A 22,539-nucleotide genomic window follows, 5' to 3' on the forward strand; every position below is an offset into this window, starting at 1 on the left:
TAAAAGTAAATATTTACAAACTGAATCATACAACAGACATATATGGACAACCATGAATATTTTACTGTTTCAATCTACCTATTACAAAAATATTTTAAAAGGTGAAAAGCACATAAACATTTCCTCTCCCAGTATTAGTTACCTGTTTAATTTAGTGATGATAATATTGCCCCAATTTATGAATGTAACCACCTCTCCCTCTGTCAGGGTCTCTGCATCTGCACCCTCGATCAAGACTCTGGAGCCATACCACACAGGTTTCAACCCAACATCGGCATTCTGTGAATAATGATTTTTATTTGGAAGAAGACACTGTTACTTACACAGCCTGACTAAATTTAATGCAGTGCCACAACACTGCTTTAATTATCACAGAAGACATAGAAGAAAGAAGACATACAACAATAGCAACACAAAGCTACAGTACTCTTCCACAAGCCTCTCAGGTTTCTGGTTCACAAGTGTCACAAGTGTTTCTCTAACAGTACACTAAAAAAATCCTATCTCCTATCAAATACTAGCTCCAACATGACCAACAGCATACCCTGTTTCTTTAAGGTTCATACATCTTTAAGATATTACAGATAAAAACTAGGTAAGTTTTTCTCAAGTTTCCATTTTGCTATGCAAATTCCCTTCAAAAATAATTTCATAAATCTAAGTTTTGCTTTTTTATATACTTAACACAGAAACAAATATGGAACATCTCTCAGCTGCGTAGATGTTTAAAGATAGGCACTGGAAATATATGTTTATTGCACTAAAAATACTCAGCTTTAAAGCACCTCAACAATGGAGATAAACCTTAAAAAAAAAAAAGCAGACAGCTAGGACTCCTGACTTTTTCAACTGAGCAGGAGTTTTGAGATTTGTTTCTTCTGGCCAGTTCTTTCTTCATTATATACTGGAGGAAGCATTTTTAATATGAATGTTTTAACATTCTGGCTTGCATCTGACCAAACTTCAGACTTCTTGACTCTTGTAGAGACACAATTCTCACTTGCATCTGCTCAAAACCTGTTTCCTTGTTTATCTGCCACAGGGAAAAAGGCAAACTAGATGTCCACCTTGCACTTAGAAGAAATAGCAACAGGAACACTCAGAGCAACAAAATAAAAACAAATAAATGATGCAAAACCTCAACAATATTCACTTGTTTATAAGTGTGATATCTAGAGGATGCTTTCAATGAGGCTTAAGTACCACTTGAGATGCCACACTCAAAGGAAAGCATTTTTCCTAATTGTAACTCCAAAAAAGAATTGTGTCAGTAACATCCACCGCTTCTTAAAGCTTATTATTCTGTTTACTGGATACTAAGACTATCAAATTAGCAAGGTCTTAACTTTTGATAATAACTGTTTGCTATCCAGATTTAAAAGTCATATTAAAAAAATCCAGAGATTGGTGGAATTAACATGCTAATATTCTTCTTCTCTACACATATATTCTTCTCTACATAAGTCTAATTTTATAAACTATTTTTTAAAAGTCCCCTACATTCAGCACTCTCATGAATAAGCAGTATCTACTGTATTATAGCCATAAAGCTTGAATAAAATTTTATAATTAAACTTCTCTGTGAAAGTTAGCATCAAACAATAACATAAACTGTCTGAGCATTACTCCATACTTGTAATGTCTCGCTTCTTCCGAAAACTCCCAAGAGAGCCCTTTCAATGCACTGTCTATACGTGCTCTATATATATACAGAAGCAGTTTCCCACATCAGCTTAACACAACAAACACATTCAGTAGTTGCCCACTTTTTGACAATTCTGTGAAAAAAAATACACCTTGGTTTTATCTCATGCTGTCTGAGCAAATTAAAAGCAGGACTCTCTCCTTGCTGACTGTTCCAAGCCAAGGTACTTCCAGCCTGACTGATCTGCAATACAAGAATATTAAGAGAGTAAAGGGAGAACCTTTGGATGTTTAGCCACTTCTTTCATCTCCTCTTGAGCTTCAGGAATATTTACTGGGACCACTGCATCTTTCAGTAAAGCAGTGTACCGAGGTGCTACTGGGTCTATAACCTACAGAAAACAAATGAGGGGGATCATGACTATAAGACACTGACAGAAATAAGATTTTGTATAAAACAACAACCACCAAAAAGGAATAGTAACTGGTATTCTTTATGTTACTGCATTTTTATGTTTGCTTTAATGTTACTTTAATGTAAATCTATAGAAGAAAATATTAAGAAAGCAGTGGTAATACTTCACCATTTCCCATCTTTACTAAAATATTTGGAGTAAAAACTATAGATTGGGTCCTACCGACACCAGAAGCAACCAAATTTATGAGCTAATGCCTCACAGCAAAGACAACAAAATGTACTTTGTTAGTAGTTTTACTATGCACATCGACCATTACATCTGGACAACCTCATCTCTAGGTAGTTGAATTTAAAGCAATAATTTAGCAGTGCAGTTCATTCCTTTTGCAGCACCACAAGAACTGATCCCATACTCATTTTCCAGGTCAGTATTCCAGCAGAATCAGAGACAGACCTGGCTACAGAGGAAGTATCAATTAAGTCTGTGCTTTTAATACAGACACATTAGATACTATAATAAGGCAATACCATAATATTGACTTCATCAGAATTTCTGCAACATGAGTTTGGCAATTAAAAGATACCACTAAAATGTTTTCCTATGCCTTCATTGTTGATTTTCAAACTCAAATGATGTAGTTTTTCACAGAATTTTTCACACCTGAAATACTGGTTTGACAAACTGTTCAGAAGCGCTTAAAAACATAATTCAAGCAAAACAGATGTCTAGGTCCAAAAGGAGTATCAGAGATCTACCAGTGTAACTGGAAACTAACACAAAGGAAAACACCTGCTTTTGTTAATATAAAGTGACTTTTCTTCTCCTTAGTTTATTCCTGCTCAAGTGAAAAACTACATGGCAATTTTAGAAAAAATTATTTAGCATCTAATTGCTTGACATTAGCAAGTAAGGTGATATGATGACATACTTTTAAGAAGTCACACATTTGCAAGTTCATAATCACTGAAGTCAGATTCCTAAATGTTAGACACACACTTTAAAAAAGGACTTGTGTGTTTATCTCAAAATACAGGTGTGTTTTGATAACTAAATGATTGAATTTTACAATGTTATTACCAAGCTCTTTATTTTACTCGTTAAAACCCCCAAACCTTCCTCAGATGACAGATGTTAAAAAGTCAGTAGCATAATTACAGGATAATATAAAAAATAAGAGCTCTCACGCACGCAACTGGTTTTGCTCATATTGCAGATTGCAAACTATCTGCACAGATACATGTGAATAAAATTAGCTAATAAATATGGTGCTGTCCAAGGAGTTGAGCCAGAGTTCTAAGAAATTTAGTTGAAAAGCCAACTAAAAAAACAAGCCCCGGCAGTCTATTGTGGATTTTTGTCTAATATCCAATTCTTAGTCCTATTTATGCAGCAACAGAAAGAACCAATTCATAAACCTTTGTGTATGTAGCAGACCAAATGCAAAATACATGAAGAAATACAAAGACACATGCCAGACAAGCAATAACTACTTAGATGAACAGATTTGGGTACTATCTAAGCAAAACCAAGCAGAAATCCCAATGCAAAATAACAGGTGTTTCCACAATCACACAAAATATGCAATCAGCATTATAACAATTCGCCTTATTATAGTGTCCAAGCATCCGCTGCCAGAAAGCAACTAGCCATGTCAAGATGCAATATTCCTTCTTTGACATTTGGTCAGAAACATCAGCAGTGCTGGCTTTACCTACATAGGCAGCATGCCCAACACATTAGTCCTTTAGCCACAGAAAGGAAAAGTGGCCAACATGACTCAAATTGAATAAGATTTGTGTTTACATTAACAAATAAGCCAAACCAGAAATGGGCAGCCTTTGAAACTAGGAATAATGCATTTTCAGTGGGTTTGTAGAGCTCCTGTTATATAAGCAAATGTGACTGCGCTATGAAGCTGCAAAATGATAGCTTATGCTTTGTATGCTTACAGCACTGTAAGCTATATGCTAAGGTAAAAAGCGTTAAGTAATACCTTCTTACAGATAGCTCGCAGCTTGAAAGCAGAAAAATGAAATGCAGTTTTCATATCAGATTTACAGCAAATATCATTAACTTTCCCCGTACTACTAAGTAAGGCAAGTAAGTATTGGTATAAGAGAATTAATAGGATTAGTGCTAGTTTGGGTTAGAAAGGGGGGGGACATTCCATTTTCCTGAAAGTGTGCCAAATGCAACATATTGCAACTGCTACTTGTTGTGAGAAGCACTCCAGTGAATGCTGGATTCTCTACATATCCCAGAAAGAGAAGATCAGGAGTAGCAACAAATTCAAGTAAGCACATACCTTTTTGTTAAAGGACCAAATTTTATCCCACTCCATATTCACGACAGATCGAGAGGAGCCCTGGAAAAAACAAACAAACAAATCCCATGTTAATATAAATATTCTAGCTATTAAACCCATTTTAAAAAAGGTCCTTCGAAGACCACAAACCCTCTACCATTGGCATTCATCAAAACAGTTTAGAAAGACACACTGAGCTTGCAAAATGGCTTGCATGGTCTTGGGTGTTGTTGCATGTTACATGGTGTTGCATGGTGCTATGTGGTGTTGCAAGCTGCATGTTATGTGTCCTTACATGTTCTTGTGTGTTGCATGTTGTGTGTTCTTGTGTGTTGTGTGGTGTTGTGTGTTCTTGCTGTGTGTTGCATGTTGATGTGCGTTCTTGTGTGGTTTTGCATGTTATGTGTCATTGCATGTTGTAGCGTGTTGTGTGGTCTTGCACGTTGTCGTGTGTTGTTGCATGTTGTTGCGTGTTTCTGCATGTTGTACTTCAGCTGAAACTTCACAAAAACTTGTCCTTATCAAATGAGAGTTAAAGAATCAGAAGAGAACACCCACCTGAGCAGCAATAAACTGTTTTAGCCCTTCAACTGTCATGCCTCTTCTTAGGACACCACGCACAGTGGGAAATCTTGGGTCATCCCTGTTAGGAAAAGATGTTACATCAGTATCACATGTTAGATTCTACCTATTAGACTGATCAAAAATTTCACTAATACTGCCACACAGGAAAGATTCACCTTTGCTTGTGGGAATTAAGAGCTAGATGAGAAGATCTAACTGAAAAGACTGAGCTCTTATTCATACCACATGTATGGTGCAGATTTTCTTCTGTTTCACCCCAGGGAGGGAAGCCATCCCTCAGTGATGTGGTTCTTTTCCTCTATCTATTCAACCTTAAGTCTCTCAAAAATGGGCAAGGCAAAAGTTATGTCCCTATCACATTACTTCCTTTCCAATGGCATTTGACAAGTGAAACCTGAAACAATAGGTCATGATCCCTTCTTGCTCAAGAGAAACCAGAAAGAGATGAGTGGCAATGACAATGTTATCTCTCAATTACATATGTGATAGAATTCTGTGATTTTATTCTCTTAAGCAAGAAATAAGAGCTAATCTGAAATGCAAAGTTTGTGTTGGTGGGAATGAGTCAAACCTTGCTGAGGCCCTAACAGGGAGGCTTGGGAAGGGACAGGTCATCAAAAGACCAGCTATGCCTCTAGAAATAAAATTAAAAAAAATAATCATCATTTTGGCTCTAGCAGAGTGGCTCCATGCATAAGCTAGGAATACAAGCTTCCGACACAACTGAAAAATAAAACCAACAAAAAAAGCACATTTGGCAAACCTTAGTAAGACAACCAGGCAGCCTAGGAACTTGTGTAAAAAGGTGGTCCCATAGGCTGAGCACAGAATAACTAAAACCAGCCCAGGAAAAAACACTACAAGGAGTTGTCTGGGTTAGCATTATCCATGGATTTCTTCAGACTCCTATACTATGAGGAGAGAACTCCAGACTCTGCTCCAACAGCTAGCCCAGTGTGGGAATGACAAAAGGAGACTCTCTAGACTCCAAATTTCTTGCAGAATTGTAAAACCACAGCTCACCCCCTTTCTAGGAAAATACTTGGGCTACTAGGCCACTGAGCACCATCTGCAGAAATCCAGTTAACATGAAAAAAAAGAAAAGAAAGAATGGGGGGAGGGCAGGCAGGAAGAAAGTAGTATGGATTTGACTAGATGGATAGGACCAGTAGTTTTTCAATTCAGGCCCCCTTCTGGCATTGCTCAGGAATGTCTCTGATGACTCAGAGTGGAAAATGTGTAAGTACCATCAGTAGCAAAAACAAATGTCCAAAAATAAGCTACCTTGTCTTTACTACAGGATATGAACATGTATGCTGTAGAGTAGTAAACAGACACATGGTACGTACAGAAGCCAGTGTAATTAATCTATATTCTTAAATAGTGTTTAAATATTAATTCATGCTGCTTTGACGTCTAACTGCTGTCCAAAACAGAATGTACGCATCAGTCATGAGCATCTAAAGGAACAATGCTGAACTACAACCACAAAACATACCATCCATCCACAAGCCCTTCATTGACAAACCACGTAAGCTTTCTCTTGGAGAGCACAGTGTTGTTGAGGTTTAGCCGGCTATACTCCCATATATATGGTTTCCTAATGCCCAGTGCCTCAATGATCCAGTAGAATTGTTCATCTCTGTCATGGTATTCGGTTGTTCTCAATGCATGTGTGACACCTTCAATACTGTCAACGATGGGGCAGGCGAAGTCATATGTGGGATAAACCCTGAGAAAAAAAAGAGCTTCAATTAGCAGGGCAGAAGAAAAAAAACACTGTCCTCCCATGTAAATATTTAAACAAAGCATAATTCATATTTATATATTATATCTATCCTGAAAACTTTCAGGTCAAAACTAAAATAGCACATACGCAGCAAATTCTCCATAAAAAGACCCAGAGGGCAATACACTTTTAAAACAAAGAAAGACTTCAATAAATTAATTGATCATAGCCTTAATATTCAAAACTAAAAAAAAAATATAAAAATAATAATCCTACACGGCTACTGCTCTTCTCAAACACATAAAATGCTGACTTATAGGGGTTGTTTTCCCTAAATGCCAAAAAGAATAATTAGTTGATTGAATAATGTGCAAAGCTTTCATGCTTAAAAACACTCCTCTACCCAAAGACATAGCTTTACTATTATACAAATGTGAAATCAATGTTTTCAAAAAGGGAGCTGTATAGCTGGAAACAGAGGTTTCAAATAAGCACTGAAGCACAGCCTTGAACAATTGGGTAAGCTTACTTCTATGCACAATGTAGTAATTTTACTAAGGAATAGTAAACACCCTGAAAAGTGCAAAAATCACAAGGCACACATGGTGGAAGTGGACATACTTGTAGGTACTTCCAGTACGTGGGTGAGGCTGGTTTTTACAACGATAAAGCGTTGGATCCCTCATACATCCATTGTTACTACTCATATCTATTTTCGCTCGTAGACAACAAGTTTGTCCATATTCTGTTCCCTTTTTCATTTCTTCCCACATTTGTAGATTCTTATTAACACCTAAGAACAATAACAAATAAATAATTTTCTATGGTATTATGAAGTTGATAGAGAATCATGTTTTATCACTGCAGTAACAAAAAGCAACATCACCCCCTCTCTTTAGGTACTGAAATTCATTTTCACACATTTTATATTTTGAATTTTTTAAAAGTGGTAATGAATAGTGATGAATTCATACATACACAAGTTTCCTTCACCTGTCTAAATGTATGCTTATTACAGCCTTGTAAAACAAATCACTAAACACTCACAAGTTCCTAAAAGGACCTTAGAGATATACAATTATTTATCTCACGCATCTTTGTTAATAAAAATCAAGTCTTGATGCCAAATTAAAAATATAAGGAAGTGAGACAGAAGCTTAAGATGTCTTACAGTTATTTCTGTGTTTAGATTCGATTCTTTGCTCACGCTCTGCTTTCATTTGTTCAGCAGGAGTGTCATCCACATATGCCTTCCCTTCTTGAATAAGCTTCTCAGCATATTTCATTATTGTTTCAAAGTGATCTGAGGTATATGTAAACTGGTCTGGCTTGATGTGCAGCATTGCCACGTCTTCAAGAATAACCTGCAAGGTGTTAAAATGTATGCTGTAATATTCAGGAAACTTAGTTTTCTTAAACCTCTATCCTCTTCCTGCCAGATGTGGTGTTTTTAATGCTTCATTGTCCAGGAAGCCATAAGAATAATATGACATGCATGAAAGAGAGGCAGGCACTTATCATTAATTCACAGCCTTTAATTATATGAGATCAGACTTAAACAACTTGAAGAAAGAGGCAGGACAAGAAAAAGAGATGAAAGCTGAAACACATCACTTGTAACGAACTAAGGTGTGTTTATACAATGAAACCAAGAGCATATTGCAAGAGTACATACTGGAAAATAAACATGAGAAAAAAGGCAGAAATAAACTACCAATAAAAGGGCTCTAAGCTTTTTAAGCTAAAGATGATGGAAATGTTTTCCAAGCATCAGACTTAAGTGCAATACTGGTACCATAAAAATCTAGAGGAAAAAAAAGCGTGCAAGAGCAGATCTGCATGCCAATTACCTTTAAATTAGCTATATAGTGAATGGATTTCCCTGTTCTCTTATCATACCTTTTCAAAGTCTTCTTTCTCTTTTTCTGGATTTGTGTCATCAAATCTCATAATAAGTTTTCCTTTAAAGTTAACTTGGTAGTGCTGATTCAGCAGAGCAGCTTTGGCATGACCAATATGCAAATATCTGAAAGGGAAATTAGAAATAAATATATACATCAGCACTACTTCAGTTAGACTCCTTTTTTTTTGGTGAGAGAAGGAGAACAAATGAAAAGCAATACCTAAGTCTAACAAAAAATATCCAGCCTGGGATATCTGGTAAAATAGTGTACGTTTATAGAAGTAGATTATGGGGGTTTTACCACAAATTCAGTAGTTAACTGATAAAAATATCTAAATCTGTAAATTAGAGTGTCACCATAGATATAAATATAGGACTGCAATTTACAGACTAACTTAAGCCAACTGTTGATGATACTCAGTAGTTGCTACCAGATAATCTTAACCTACCACATTCAAAAGAGTGCAATTTTCTGAAATGGTGGTTGCTGTGTATTTTTAACATAAGCAAAGAAGCTACTGACAATTTAAACTGAATGTAAAAGCCCAAATGCACAAAATGAAAATCACTTCCAAAAAAAATTTCAAATGTGTCTCTAAAGAATAGTGTTTTAAGTGAAACATCAGAATTAAGACACTAAGAGCTAATAATGTGAGAAAAATATGTGTTATACACATACATGTACATAATACATAACTCATGATATGTAAACAAGAGTTTATACTGGACTAACAGATTAAGAACACTACTACAGAAGTCATATGATGCTGAACAGCCAGTTTTATGAAGCTGTAGACAAGAAGTAAACATAAAACCACAACGCAGATGTGGACAAAGCTTTAAATACTCATCTGGCTTAAAAGTCTTGTCTGATGAGCTGATTAACACCTTCACCAAAGCACACGTTGGGTTTTTTTGAAAGAAAAAGTACAAATAGAACCTTCTCAAAGCATTTGTTTCTTACCCACTTGCTTCAGGAGGAAATCTTACAATGACCTTTCCCATCTCTGCACCAGGAAGCTCAACAAACTTCCCGACATCTGCTTTCTTTTCTGTTGCCTTAAAAATTAACAGACATAATTACAGACTACATTAGCTGTAAATCAGATATGAAACTCTAGATAATAGCTTCTGCACCAAGGTCTTCTTACAATCCAGACAACAAAGAGCCGCTGCGTTGGACCACAGATTCATCTCTTCACAACTTTCACGTTATTTCTAGTACACCGAAACAAGTTTAATTCTGGAGTTTCAAGTTATATTGTCTTCAAATTTGATCTAGGCCTGAAAAGTTGCACCAAGTAGTTTCATTTATTCCACAGAATAAAACAGTTGCTAGACAAGTTTTTATATCTTAGTGTTCTTAACCTGAATGAGAGCAACAAGTTCAATCAACCGAAGACTGAAATCTTTGCAGGTCTATTAGGATCTCAAAATCCTCTCAGAAAAAGCAAACAATATACCTAAAGAGCAGTGCTGATTAAGAGGGGCCATGTTCACATGATTACATTTAAGTATGGGACAACACCACTCATCCACTCATGCCTTTTTAAACATGAAAGTGACAGCTTTATCTTTAAACAAGAGTTTTCAAAAACAGAATTTACTGTATAACTGATTCCATTTAACTTAATCCCTTTTAATTCTCTAACTTAAAAAAAAAAAATCTTATACTGTATTCACACAAATAAAACTACTCTCTCCAGAGGATCTGAGCATATCTTACCATTTTAACCTTTGTTGTACCAGAAGCCCACTTGGCTCCCACTGACTGAAAAGCAGGCTGTACCTCAAGAAAGCCAAACCATCGCTTAGCATGGACAGGAGCTTTGTTTTGCTGCAATTGCTCTTGCCATATGTTATTATCTGTTAGAAAACAAATAATTTTTCAAGCTATTAGATTATAAAAATGAAATTATTAGCAACAGCAATTTTTAGGACAAAAACAAATTATGATTTAAAAAAATCTACTTATGCTCTCTTCTGAAAAGGTATTTAGTCATGGGGATACAAGTCCTTCTAAAGCAAATTAAATATAAAGACTCCCTCCAAACCCAAAACATACCGCATTCTTTCTTGGAGTCATGAAAGGAGAATGTGGGGTGGGACTGAAGAACATACATTTTTCTTTTTATCACCCACTTCATAATTAATACCAACTTTTTTTTTTCAAGACAGAAATACAGGATATCCCTCTAGTGTGTCTACATTTGATGTTTTCTAAGCTTCACCAGAAGTGAAGCATGTATCAGTACTGCACTTTATTTTGGAGGGGCTGTAATCCCAGTGTCCAATTTTCAAGGCTCGCAGCTTCACTAAAAATATTCTGATGAGGAAAGGAGGGAAAAAAATAAACAAACCCAAGTAGTACAGTCCCTTTGGGTTTCTCAGAAGAGCACCAACTTTGAAAAAATACCAGAACATGTTAGCTAGTAATCTTGAATATGCAGTTGACTTTCAAGAGGAATCCAGTTATGTTGAATGGTAGACTGACAGCTATCAATTTTAGAGATACATCTAAGGGAATATAAAAACAAAACCCATAGAAACAGATCATCAAAGCTTCGTTTAACCTTTGAAAGGTATTTCACACGGTAACATACACGTCTTTTAATAATTCAAACTAAATACCAAAGAAATTTACTAAGATAATGTCATGGAAAGGTCTGTGTATGTAATTTTACGCTGTATTACAAAATAATTTAAATATTTAATCCAAAATTTTGAGCCACAGAAAATTTTCATATTTAGGCAGTAGGTAACAAAAAGACACTCGTACAGTTAACACATAAGTAAGTTACACCTATAATTACAGCCTATAAATTTCCAAATATAACAACCATTTAAGAAAAGTAAGAGTTTCTTAAGCTATGCTATTCCCATCCCTAGCAATGCACAGGTCAAAGCAGTATGCACAATAGTATATAGTCTGGTGTACATCTAAGAGTTGCTACTAGCGACTACAAAAAAGAAATTTGAGGACTCCGGGTATACACAGATTTCAAGCCAATGAAAGCAAGAACATACACTGATACCTTTTAGCACAGCCCAGACACACAAGTCTGCGAGACTCAGTGAGTTTCCAACCAAGTACGTCCTCAAAGACAGACAGTGATTGAGCTCTTGGACTGCTGAAAGAAACTGGCTGGTAGTAGATAACTTTGTAGCACTGAACTCCAGCCAATGGTCAATCTAGTTTCAAGGGATATAAGACAGTCAAAGTTAACAAGCAGAAATAAGCTTGTTAAAAAATGAAGCAATATACAATCCATTTAATAGCTGAACAGAAAATATTAGCTGGAATATTAGCATTAAATATATTGGAGAATAAATAATAATTTATACTTAAATAACTTTAAAAATAAAATATACTGAAACCCAGAACTATACTAAATGATTAAAATTAATTTCTTCCTTTGGGATGCATTCTAACTGCTGAAAATACCAACTTACTGAAGGCATTTCCATTGGTAAAAAAATAATCAGTAGTTCTTAGGTACTTATTTATCACATATAGTACATAATAATCATCATTGTCCTTTATTTAGATTTTGGTGACTTTTGTGACCTATTTGATCTTCCCAGAACTGCTACTGAGTATACCATTTTCCCCTCAGTCGCTATCTTCTCTGCCTCATCTCCTTTTAGATTTGAAGAAATCAAATCCCTCCCCCACCTCATTTCCCTCCCTCTTCTGCAAAAGTCTTATCCCATGAAAGGAAATGCATCTCAGTACATAAACAAACACCAAAACAAAACAAAAAAAAATCACTCCCTTGGTTAATAGTGTAGCCCTGTCTACAAGTGGAATCCCTCAATTGTGTAAGAGACTGTCTCTTCTAGTCCTCTGTTCCTATTTCATGTGCAAGTGTTCTGTAAACTGCAGCAGGAATCCTTCCAATATTCAAGCCAATATGGCAGGCACAGATGTAATTACACCACCACAGAATTCAGTTCAGCCATTTGCAGTTATGCTCCTAAATATTTGCACCACAAATGCAGCTGTCACTGCACTTCTCAAAGTACAATGTTATTTTCAAAAGATGCAGAAGTGGAAAGAAGTATTTTATCAGAAATGTCAGTCTTGAAAGTGTGCTTGTAGAGGTCTGGGGGCTTAACTTAAACCCAAGGTTTTTAGTCAGAAAGCTTAAGTAGCCACAAGATAACCTACGTTTTAAATGCCTTACATGCAATATACTAAGACAATACTTTCCTTGAGACCAGCTGTAAGGGCTGAAGAGAGATTACTACTAGTTTCAAGCAGTTGTAAAAAAGACCTGACCTTCAGTCCCTCCCCCAATTTCAGAGGAAATAAATTTCAATTTATCTGTTAGTTTCAGCTACCAACTTAAAATTCAGCATATGATTCTTCTGAGCTGGACTCAGGAAGAATTGCCTCTCATTGCATATCATATCCACAGTTCCTAGTAACTTTTTGTAAGATGTATAAGCAAGGAAGACCAAAGTTCCCTCTCTGGCACAAAAACTGTGGTGCCCTCATGGTACCATTAGGGAAGCGTTAGAGAATACAAGATTTTGCAGAGGGAACAGTCCATCTATGTGGCGATGTCTCACCATATCTCACTAAATGAATCAGGGTCAGGGTTTTGTCCATCATTACAGCAAATACTAATTCAGCATTTCAATGCCATACAGTGCTTGTGGTGTTATACTGAAGTGTTACAAGGTAGCAACTGATGGAAACAGAGCTGAGGAAAGTGAAGATACGACCTTCCAACCTGAATTGTCTTATATTAGTGAACCGTCAGGTTAGGAGTTGCTGTTGCAGGGGTGGGAAAAGGCAACACTTCCAATGCTCAGATTTATGACACTTCTTTAGAAAAAGAAGCAAGCTTAAGAAAACAAAACCCTCTCAGCATCCCACATAGTTGGAATCTCAGTCTAACACTAAAATGCAGAAGAACAGACACAAGTTCCTAAACCCAAATAAACATTAAAAAAAAATATCAGTCCAAAACAAAGGAGAAAAAATGAGAAAAAGGAAAAAAAAAACAGTAATGATTCCTTCTCACCTCAGTGTGTTCCAACAGATTCGAACCATACAATCCTGCAGAACCAGCAACTCTAGCAAGATAGCGAGCTATTGAATTCACATCGGTAAATGAAACATGCCTTAAAAAAGAAAGAGGCATAATAAAGGTATGTTAAATTACTACCTCCAGTTCAATTTTAATTGTACACACATAGCTGAAACATGTGTAAAGCAAACATAAAATACTTTCTGAGTGAACCAACAGGTACCAGGTCACCAGAATTAAAAAAAAAATAAAAAGTTTCTAGCAAAATAATATAGCAGTCCTTGCTTTTGTATCACCAGATGGAACAAGAAGCTTCTAAACATGAAACAACTTTGTTTAGCTAGACAGAAGTGAATAAAACTCTGATCATTCTTTCAAAGAATAAAACTCTCCCTCCATATCTGACAGAATGCATAAGTATAACTTCAGCTACATATTTTCCAGAATATAAGGAGCTAAATCAACATTTGTTTTCTCTTATTTTCAGATAAGAAGGATGACTTTGAAGAGAATCTAGAGGAATCAAGAGGTCTCAGTGATGGTTTTAAGGGCACCAGAGAAGAAAAACCTGTTCATTTGTTACTCAGTTTTACTCAATTCACATTTCACACAGCCCTGTTGAACAGGCTGCCTGTACTTCTGTTTTTCATCCAGTCTTCTCCAGATAAAAGCCTAATTTGATTTTGTTTTTCCCATTCTGCTGTTAAAAATTCTCAATAGATCTGGAGGGAAAAGGCTCTCCAAAGAGCATACTTCTTTCTGTGTTTCGATTTCCCCTTTTCACCTTACATACAGTATTACAAAAAGCTGCATATTGTCAGAAATCTAGCTTCGAATTAATCTAATATGAACACTTCCATTAATATTTACTAATGAGTTTTGGAAGAAAGATGCATCACAACCCTCAATTCTCTAGATAATACTCATCTTCACAGTCCCACATAGCTGTAGATTATAAATTAGAGTTCAAATTGCTTCTAAACAAATATTGATATCAACAAAAAGAGTTCCTGTAAGTGTTCTGTTCCACTCAGTTTAATGGATTGAATGCTACACTTCAATTTGTCCGTACGAGGTTCCATTTCTGTTCTGTCCCGTCACTGTCCTGTACTTCTTGTTACACCTACTATGTCCTTTATAAAATTAAAGGATTTTTGATAGACCTCAAAAAGTCTTGCAAAAATGAATGAAAGTTCTAGAAAAGGTACAGGAGACTTCTTGATATATTAATAATTATAATGAGTCCCATTTTTAGTACAAATAGATCAGCCAGTCTCATTAGCTTAAATGCACTAAACTTAAGCAACACACTTCATTTGAATTTTTTTTTTTTTGCTTCTTGGATCTGGTATAAAGAAGATCCTTCAGTTATGACTCAGAACAAAAGTCACAATGGGAAGGTTATCATACACAAAGTATGTCTTATATTTTCTCACTGCTACCAGATTTTAATGTATTTTTTTCAAACTGAGAAGAACAAAACATTTTAAAAGTATTTACATCTACAAAAAGCCTGTGAAATGTGTTGTTATTGTTTTCACTAGTTCACACTAAAACAAATACCATTGATTACTCAAGCAAAACTGAATAAGTAAATGAAATGTGACAATGTTACTCTGAGTGCTTACCTGTGCTTTAAAAGTTGTTTATTTTCTTTGAAGAAAAAAAAAAAATCTACCTAAACACAGTGCTAATTGGCCTTTTTTCTTTGAAAAAGTAACAAAACATCAAGGCCACCTTTTGCAACTAGTGCCTGCTAACTCCAGGAGTAAGGAAGAATAACCATGGACAATGTAATGTTATAGGCAAATAGTATTTGTCTCTCAGAAGTGACATGAAATACCACATAATTAAATACCACAGGAAATAATCAAGAAGCAGAAGACAAGATGGTAGAAGGAAAAAAGCAAAACAAACCCAAAACAAAACAACCCACACAAAACAGAGAGAATCTCCAATTTTAATAAATCAGTATGTGAATTAATTTGCAAAAAGCACTGCAGAATGTTTCTGTGCAAAGGTTAGATACGTCTGCCTAAGAGTAATACTACTCTGAGGTATGCATGTGCTCACAACACAAAACAGAAAAGCTGTACTGCAGTTTGTTATCTGGTAAGATGCAGATATACTAAAACATTCCATAATGCATCAGCATTTAGCTGAGTCGTTTGCTTAGGAGCTATTACCATACGAAGTTTTGAAGCTAAGGCTTCAAAAGTAACCTGTAAAATAAAATCTCAAACTAGGGATAAACTTTTCAGCTAAGTACCTAACAGCAAAGTTTCAGCTACTCAGCTGAAAAGTTTGTCACCAGATTTTAACTGCACATTCAAAATATAACCCAGAAAATAGCAAACAAAATGTTCCCTCTAATTCAAGTCAAGCCATTAGAACTAATGGTTTCCAGACAAAAAAAAAAAAAAATCAAAGTCTGAAATATCCCAAGCAAATTTCAAGTCATGCTAAAATAATACAGCTTCAGCAGAATTGATGCCATGAAATCCATTTACCAAAAGCATTAGTTGGAATATGAGTTCAGCTGATGCTTCTCAAGTTACAGATATACTTTTAACAGACTTAAAATAGAGAATCAATTTTTTAAATGATTGTACAACCGAGCAAGAGAAAATGAATGCAATATTGATGTTTGGAATAACTTCTTAAACATAATCCAATGCCAGGTACAAGAGGACACCAACACAAAAAAACTTCCATTTGATGGAGCCATGATTCTAGATATTATTCATACATAGCCGAAGCCCAGAAGAAGAGCTTTTGCTTTACATTTCTGATAACTTCCAGTGCAGCTAAAATGAGTCAGTTTGCAATGCAGTGGCAAGAAGGCAAGGTAATATGAAATTATTTAATAAAATAAAGTATTATTTCAAAACCAAGAATTGCCAAATCACCAATGGTTGGGGTTAGAAGGGACCTCTGAAGATCATCCAGTCCAAACCACCTGCAAAGGAGGTTCACCTAGAGTAGACTGCACTGGAATGTGTCCAGGCAGGTCTTGAATGTCTCCAGAGAAGAAGGAGACTCCACAGCTTCTCTGGGCAGCCTGTTCCAGTGCTCTGACACCTCCAAAGTAGATAAGTTTCTCCTCATATTCAGACAGAACTTCCTATGCTTCACTCTGTGCCCACTGCTCCTTATCCTATTGTTGAGCACCTCTGAAGAGAGTCTGGTCCCATCCTCTTGACACCCACCCTTGAGATATTTATAAGCATTGATAAGATCCCCTCTCAGTCTTCTCTTCTCCAGGCTGAACAGACCCAGCTCCAGCAGCCTTTCCTCGTATAAAGGATGATCCGGTCCCCTGACCAGTTTTGTAGCTCTCCACTGGACTCCCTCCAATAGTTCCTTGTCTTTCTTGAACTGGGGAGCCCAGAACTGGACGCAGTACTGCAGATGCGGCCCCACCACAGCAGGGCAGAGCAGAGAGGCAGGAGAACCTCTCTCGATATGCTGGTCACTCTTTTCCTAATGCAGCCCAGGATACAATCAGCCTTCTTGGCCACAAGGTCACAGTGCTGGCTCATGGTTAACTTGTTGTCCACCAGGACTACCAGGTCCTTCTCTGCAGTGCTGCTTTCCAGCAAGTCAACTCCCAATCTGTACTGGTGCCTGGGGTTATTCATCCCCAGGTGCAGGACCCTACACTTGCCTTTATTGAACTTAATCAGGTTGCTCTTCACTCAACTCTCCACGCTGCCCTGATCTCACTGAATGGCAGCACGGGCTTTTGGTGCATCAACCACGCCTCCCAGTTTTGTAACATCAGCAAACTTGCTGAGGGTGCACTCAAGTCTCTTCACCCAGGTCACTGATGAACAGGTTGAACAAGACTGGACCCAGGACTGACCCTCAGGGAACACCACTGGCTACAGACCTCCAACAAGACTGTGCACCACTGATCAAAACCCTCTGAGCTTTGCCATCCAGCCACTTCTCAATCCATCTCACTGTCCACTCATCCAACCCACATTTCCTGAGCTTGCCTGTGAGGGTTTTATGGGAGACAGTGTCAAGGTAGACATCATCCACTGCTCCCCCCTCATCTACCCAGCCAGTCATACCATCAGACTGGCTATGAGATTGGCCAAGAATGATTCCCCCTTGGTGAATGTGATTTGTATTATTTCAAACCGTCCCCACTTGTTACAGGAGTGTATGTGTGCCTATATACCTTTTGGTATGTACATACACACATGTGCTGCCTAAACTGAGAAAAGAAAATGAAACCAAAAAACTGACTAAGACTATTTAGGGGGAAAACTCATCCAACTAAAAAATATCCAATTAACTCTGTTATATATGCTGTATCACACATGTGCATAACACACACTGAAGATTATTCGTACTGTACCAATTAAGTCCAAATACAACCTGCCACATTTGTCTTACTTCAATTCAAAAATTATAAATTCAATGCCATGAGTAGACGCAGCAAAAGACAACATGTAAAATCAGAGATTACAGTAAGGGAAGAACTCATAGCTGAGTTCAAGTCTAACATTTTACACAGAGAGCAGTATCTGCAACCAGTACAACAATCATTATGACTGAAGACTGTGAATCATCCTGTGCTTTGAATTTTTTGCAGAAATATGTACATAGTGAGAAGCTCTTTCCCTGAGATTAGAAGACAATGGAAAAGCTCAGTCAGTGTTAATTTATGGGGATCAAGTCAGAATCTCTGCAACACAACATAAAAATACTATTTTTTTTTTTTATAACCATGCTATAGACATGCAGGAATATCAATTTATGACACATCAATGGCTTTAACAGCATCTTCTATGGAAATAGCTTAAAAATTGCAAGTTTTTCAAGAAATCCATGAACAGTAGACTTTTTCCCCTATTCTTTCAAAAACTATTACTATTCAAAACCAACACTAAATAATCACTAATTCCAAGCTCATCATAGTGTTCATAAATTGTAACTTAGGACTGCAATGTTTATGGGTCAAAATATGCTCCTTACTGTCGATACCAGACATCAGAGATTTCCACTAATGTCAGTGGCACTTAAGCTATCAGGATATCTCCTCTTGATATATTCAGGTATCTTACCTGACATGTAATCTAAGATGAGAATGTAGCTTCCCCAAACTAACAGCATTAGTCCTGCATTTCTGATATGCATATGATCCTACTCAGATCATAAAAAACAACACCAAAATATTTATTCTAATTTTTATTCTAATAGCAAAGTATTTTTAGAAGGACAGACAACAGACTTACAGAGATTTCCAAGATTCTTTCTATAGGATGCAGACACATACACTGGATAGTATGCCATAGTTAATTCGCACTTTTCTGAGATAACAATCAAACTTTCACTTAAATGCAGCAGTGAGCCCACAATAATGCCATAAAAACCTTTAAAATTCATTCCACAAGTCCAAGGAATCATCTATACCAATTTTGCCTAATAGAAAATGGCCTTGCTTTTGATAATCCATGTCACCTCAAAAAGGCAAATACCTAAACAATTAAGTGACTGGTACAGCATAAGCAATTAGACCTAAGTGCATGCAAATAAGAATACTAGAGCTCTTTCCATAAAGATCAAGTTTAGGATATATTGTAAATGTTTTGTTTGTGCTACAAAGAGACATCAGCAATGCAGTGATGAATAGAATTGCATTCTTCTCTTCCTCCTACCTGAAAAGGTTACTGTCAATGTTACAACCATGTGATTTTTTAAAACTGCTGACCCAAAGCTAGAAGGAGAGATGCAAAGTCACTTACTCGGACACACGGAGGATGGTTTCTGTGCCTTCTTCCACTGAAATTTCAACATCATTCTTCACATGCTCCACTGTCAGCAGAGCACCTTTAAAAAAAAACAAACAGGAGAAAAAGACACTGAACTTTCTTCCAGGACAAATATCTTTCGTAGCAGCAGCAAAAAAAAGTTGCATTTTTTATGAAACAGGACCAGGTGACAGAACTGGCTCCTTCAAGCAAGATTGCCCAGAGAAGAAATCAATGTTCAGTCTCATATACAAGAGGCTTCTTATTCTTGGCAATCCTTACAGCTTCAAATCGATCATGTCCAGCATACAGCAACCTGCAGTGAGCTCAACAAGCGTCAGCAGCCATACATTTTGCTTCCTAAGAGTACTGCACAAATTAGTACTCTCCCCCAATATATACAGAGAACATAATCAAATTGCTTTTGATTATTGAACAGTATAGTAACATACTCCATCCCATCCCTGACATATACAAAGGAGATCAATTACTGCATATATCAGTACTTTCTGAACACGGATGAGACTATTTTTAACCTGCTTTAATGTTTATGAAAAGATTAGCAATTCAAAACCAAGAACCTCTATCCATGTAAAAGTGCAGGAAGCTTATACAGGGTTTTCAGACTAAGTAGTTCACCAGTGACAGTAAAGGACAGCCTCTGGAAATAAAAGAAATATTGAAGTTTTTAGGCTACATTATCAACTGCAAGACAGTTCTGCCCTTATTCAAAGTGGCTTGATGCAAACCTGCTCCGATCTCGATGCTCTATAGCATGACACAGTAGCTCAAATAAAGCATTGAGCTAACTTGGCTGTATTTCTGGATTGGCTCTGGTCCAGATTCAGCCTGCTGAGCATAAGTAGAGGAGCTTGGGTTCTTTTGCTTTGCTCAGAAGCACATACAAAGACACCAAGCTTTTGCATAGGCAAATATTACTTAAATGAAACTAGCCAAAGGACTATACTTTAGGTCTTGAAAGACATCTAACCTGTTACAGTCTTCATAGTGTGCCGTGCACTTTATCTTCCCTAGAACAATGCACAGACTCCCCAAGGCAGATAATGTTGTAAGCTATTAATACACTGGCCTAAATACAAAGCACTGGAGCTAGGAATTCCCTAGCTCTCACCTCTGATCAGCTGAAAACCCTTCTTGTGGCATTAAGCTTTTATCAACAGTAAGTCAACGTTCTTCTCATCCCTCAGTTATCCATCTGTGAAAGTCAGGATGGCACTGCTTATGCAATATGTTTGTTAGACATGGAAGTACTTTAATAACTTGCAAGGAAATGCTTTGAAAATTACAAGTATTATGCACACCAAGCTATGTAATTAATACTAATGACATTAAAAGCTACTACACTTTTCCCAGCACACAGCCATGATGAATAGTGCAAAGTAGGTATGAGTAGGCTGAGTGTGCTTTTCTTCTTGACATAAATGTTTACCAAAGTGTTTCGTCTGTAATATGTACTATTTCTGACACAATTATGCAATCTCCTGAACTAAATCTCTTGTACCACTTGCCAGGCTGTGTCAAGAGAAGAAATACTCCAAAGCCCCTAAACCCACGTTAATCACAGCTCATATTGCATCATGCCTTTTCTAACAAATCAGTATAATCAAGTATCATGAGAAATGTCATTTAAAATTTATATGCTATTATACCTTAAATCAGTAGTCATGCAAGTTGTAGTCAACTCTGAAATGCATTTGGGCATAACAGCAGGAAAAAGAAACGAATACACTAAGACAAAGAAGAGGAAGAGAATGTATTTTGAATAGTTGTAACAAAATGAAGAAACGGTATGGAATACATAAAAAAGGCTGTTTCCAGATGGCAGAAAGCATAATGAAAGATGTCCTCATATTTTTAAAGGTAAAATAACATCACAGGACAGTGAGCAACAGAGAAAGCAAGATTTTGCTGCGCAACTTCGAACTAGTTCCCCAGACAATCCGAATTTTAGGAGCATCTTAGAACCGACAACAAAAGAGATGAGCAATCGGGCAGAGGTCGCCAACAAGCAATCTGAATCAGGGCTGCCTTGAAAACTTAGCCTCACCGTGCTAAGTCACCCGAGGGGGGTCTACCTATGACTCAGTTTCTCTGGCGCGGATGCCGCTCACTGCCGACAGCTGTCACCGCTGCCCCCACAGCCACATGAACTGCAACCCCATGGCGGCGGGACCAGCGCTGCCCGATCCCCGCAGCCCGGGCCCGTGCAGGCGCGGCGGAGCGGCCGCTGTGGAGCCCGACACGCGGCCGGGCTTGTGGGCCGGCACCTCCTCAGCACCTCAGGTGCCGGCGGGACCCCGCGGGGGCCTGTCCCTGGCGGCGACACGGCCCCTCAGCGCCGGCCTGCCCGCCGGGACCAGCCCCGCCGTGCCCCTCAGCGAGCGGGGCACCGCGGGGACCCGCCGGCCGCCTCGGCCGCCCGTGCCCAGGCCGCAGCGGGCACACGGCCCCAGCCCGCAGCAGGGCCGAAGGGCGGGCGGACACGGGCCTCCCCTCCCCTCACCGTCCCCGCACGCGAGGACATGATGCAACACGGCGGCCACGCGCCCCGCGCACGGCGCGGCGGGTGGCGAGGGGACAGCGTCTCCCTGGGCCCCCCGGGGAAGAGGGCGGGGGAAAAGGCGAGGGCCGGCCCGCGCTTACCGAGCGGGGGGCTCCCCACGTTGAAGCTGAAGCTCAGCGCCGCCATCCCCACCGCCGGAACCAAAGGAGAGGGCGGGGCGCCCAGCGCCGCCAGCTCGGCAAGGGCCGGCTCACAGGCCCCGCCCGCCGGCGTGGGGCGGTGCCGCGTCCTGTACTTCCGGTGGGAAAGGGTCGGGGCGGTTTGCTGGGGTCTGTTGCTGCTGGTTGGGCTCCTTAGGGGCTTCCGCGGCCGGGTTGGGGCCGCCGCTTTTCGGTCGCGGTCTGAAGTCCGCCAGGAGGAGCCGGTGAGGCCGAAGCCGGGTGGGAGGTGATTAGTGGGCGGTGCGCAGGGCTTTCTCGGCCTGTGCAGTGCCCGGCGGGGGCTGCGCTGCCGTTGGGCGCCCCGCTGGCCTCAGTGGGGCCGTGTGCGGCGTCTGGTGTCGGGGCTTCTCCCCTCGCAGCTGCTCCGGTGGTTGAGCAGAGCTGTCTAGAGAGCTTTGTAGGTGT

The 22,539-nt window shown here is 38.5% G+C and overlaps 1 protein-coding gene across 15 annotated transcripts in view; it reads right to left on the reverse strand.

The window, feature by feature from the left end:
• The window catches only part of EPRS1 (glutamyl-prolyl-tRNA synthetase 1), a 39,843-nt gene extending 17,624 nt beyond the window's left edge, over window positions 1–22,219 (reverse strand). For 5 of the 15 annotated variants that reach the window (XM_065058510.1, XM_065058506.1, XM_065058512.1 and 2 more), the window contains exons 1-14: window positions 22,054–22,218; window positions 19,384–19,468; window positions 13,619–13,718; window positions 11,621–11,777; window positions 10,312–10,451; window positions 9,550–9,644; window positions 8,582–8,708; window positions 7,854–8,046; window positions 7,304–7,475; window positions 6,452–6,685; window positions 4,927–5,011; window positions 4,369–4,428; window positions 1,926–2,036; window positions 143–279 (exon numbers count right to left, since the gene is read on the reverse strand). In XM_065058510.1, coding sequence (XP_064914582.1) covers window positions 143–279; window positions 1,926–2,036; window positions 4,369–4,428; window positions 4,927–5,011; window positions 6,452–6,685; window positions 7,304–7,475; window positions 7,854–8,046; window positions 8,582–8,708; window positions 9,550–9,644; window positions 10,312–10,451; window positions 11,621–11,777; window positions 13,619–13,718; window positions 19,384–19,468; window positions 22,054–22,099 — 1,742 coding nt within the window. In that variant the 5' untranslated portion in view covers window positions 22,100–22,218. Of the gene's footprint in view, window positions 1–142; window positions 280–1,925; window positions 2,037–4,056; window positions 4,078–4,368; window positions 4,429–4,926; window positions 5,012–6,451; window positions 6,686–7,303; window positions 7,476–7,853; window positions 8,047–8,581; window positions 8,709–9,549; window positions 9,645–10,311; window positions 10,452–11,620; window positions 11,778–13,618; window positions 13,719–19,383; window positions 19,469–22,053 lie in introns of all 15 variants that reach the window. The other 10 variants (XM_065058504.1, XM_065058500.1, XM_065058511.1 and 7 more) reach the window with 3 other exon arrangements.
• Window positions 22,220–22,539: the final 320 nt, after the last annotated feature.

This window comes from Columba livia, chromosome 3, assembly GCF_036013475.1.
Source record: "Columba livia isolate bColLiv1 breed racing homer chromosome 3, bColLiv1.pat.W.v2, whole genome shotgun sequence".
NCBI lineage: Eukaryota > Metazoa > Chordata > Aves > Columbiformes > Columbidae > Columba > Columba livia.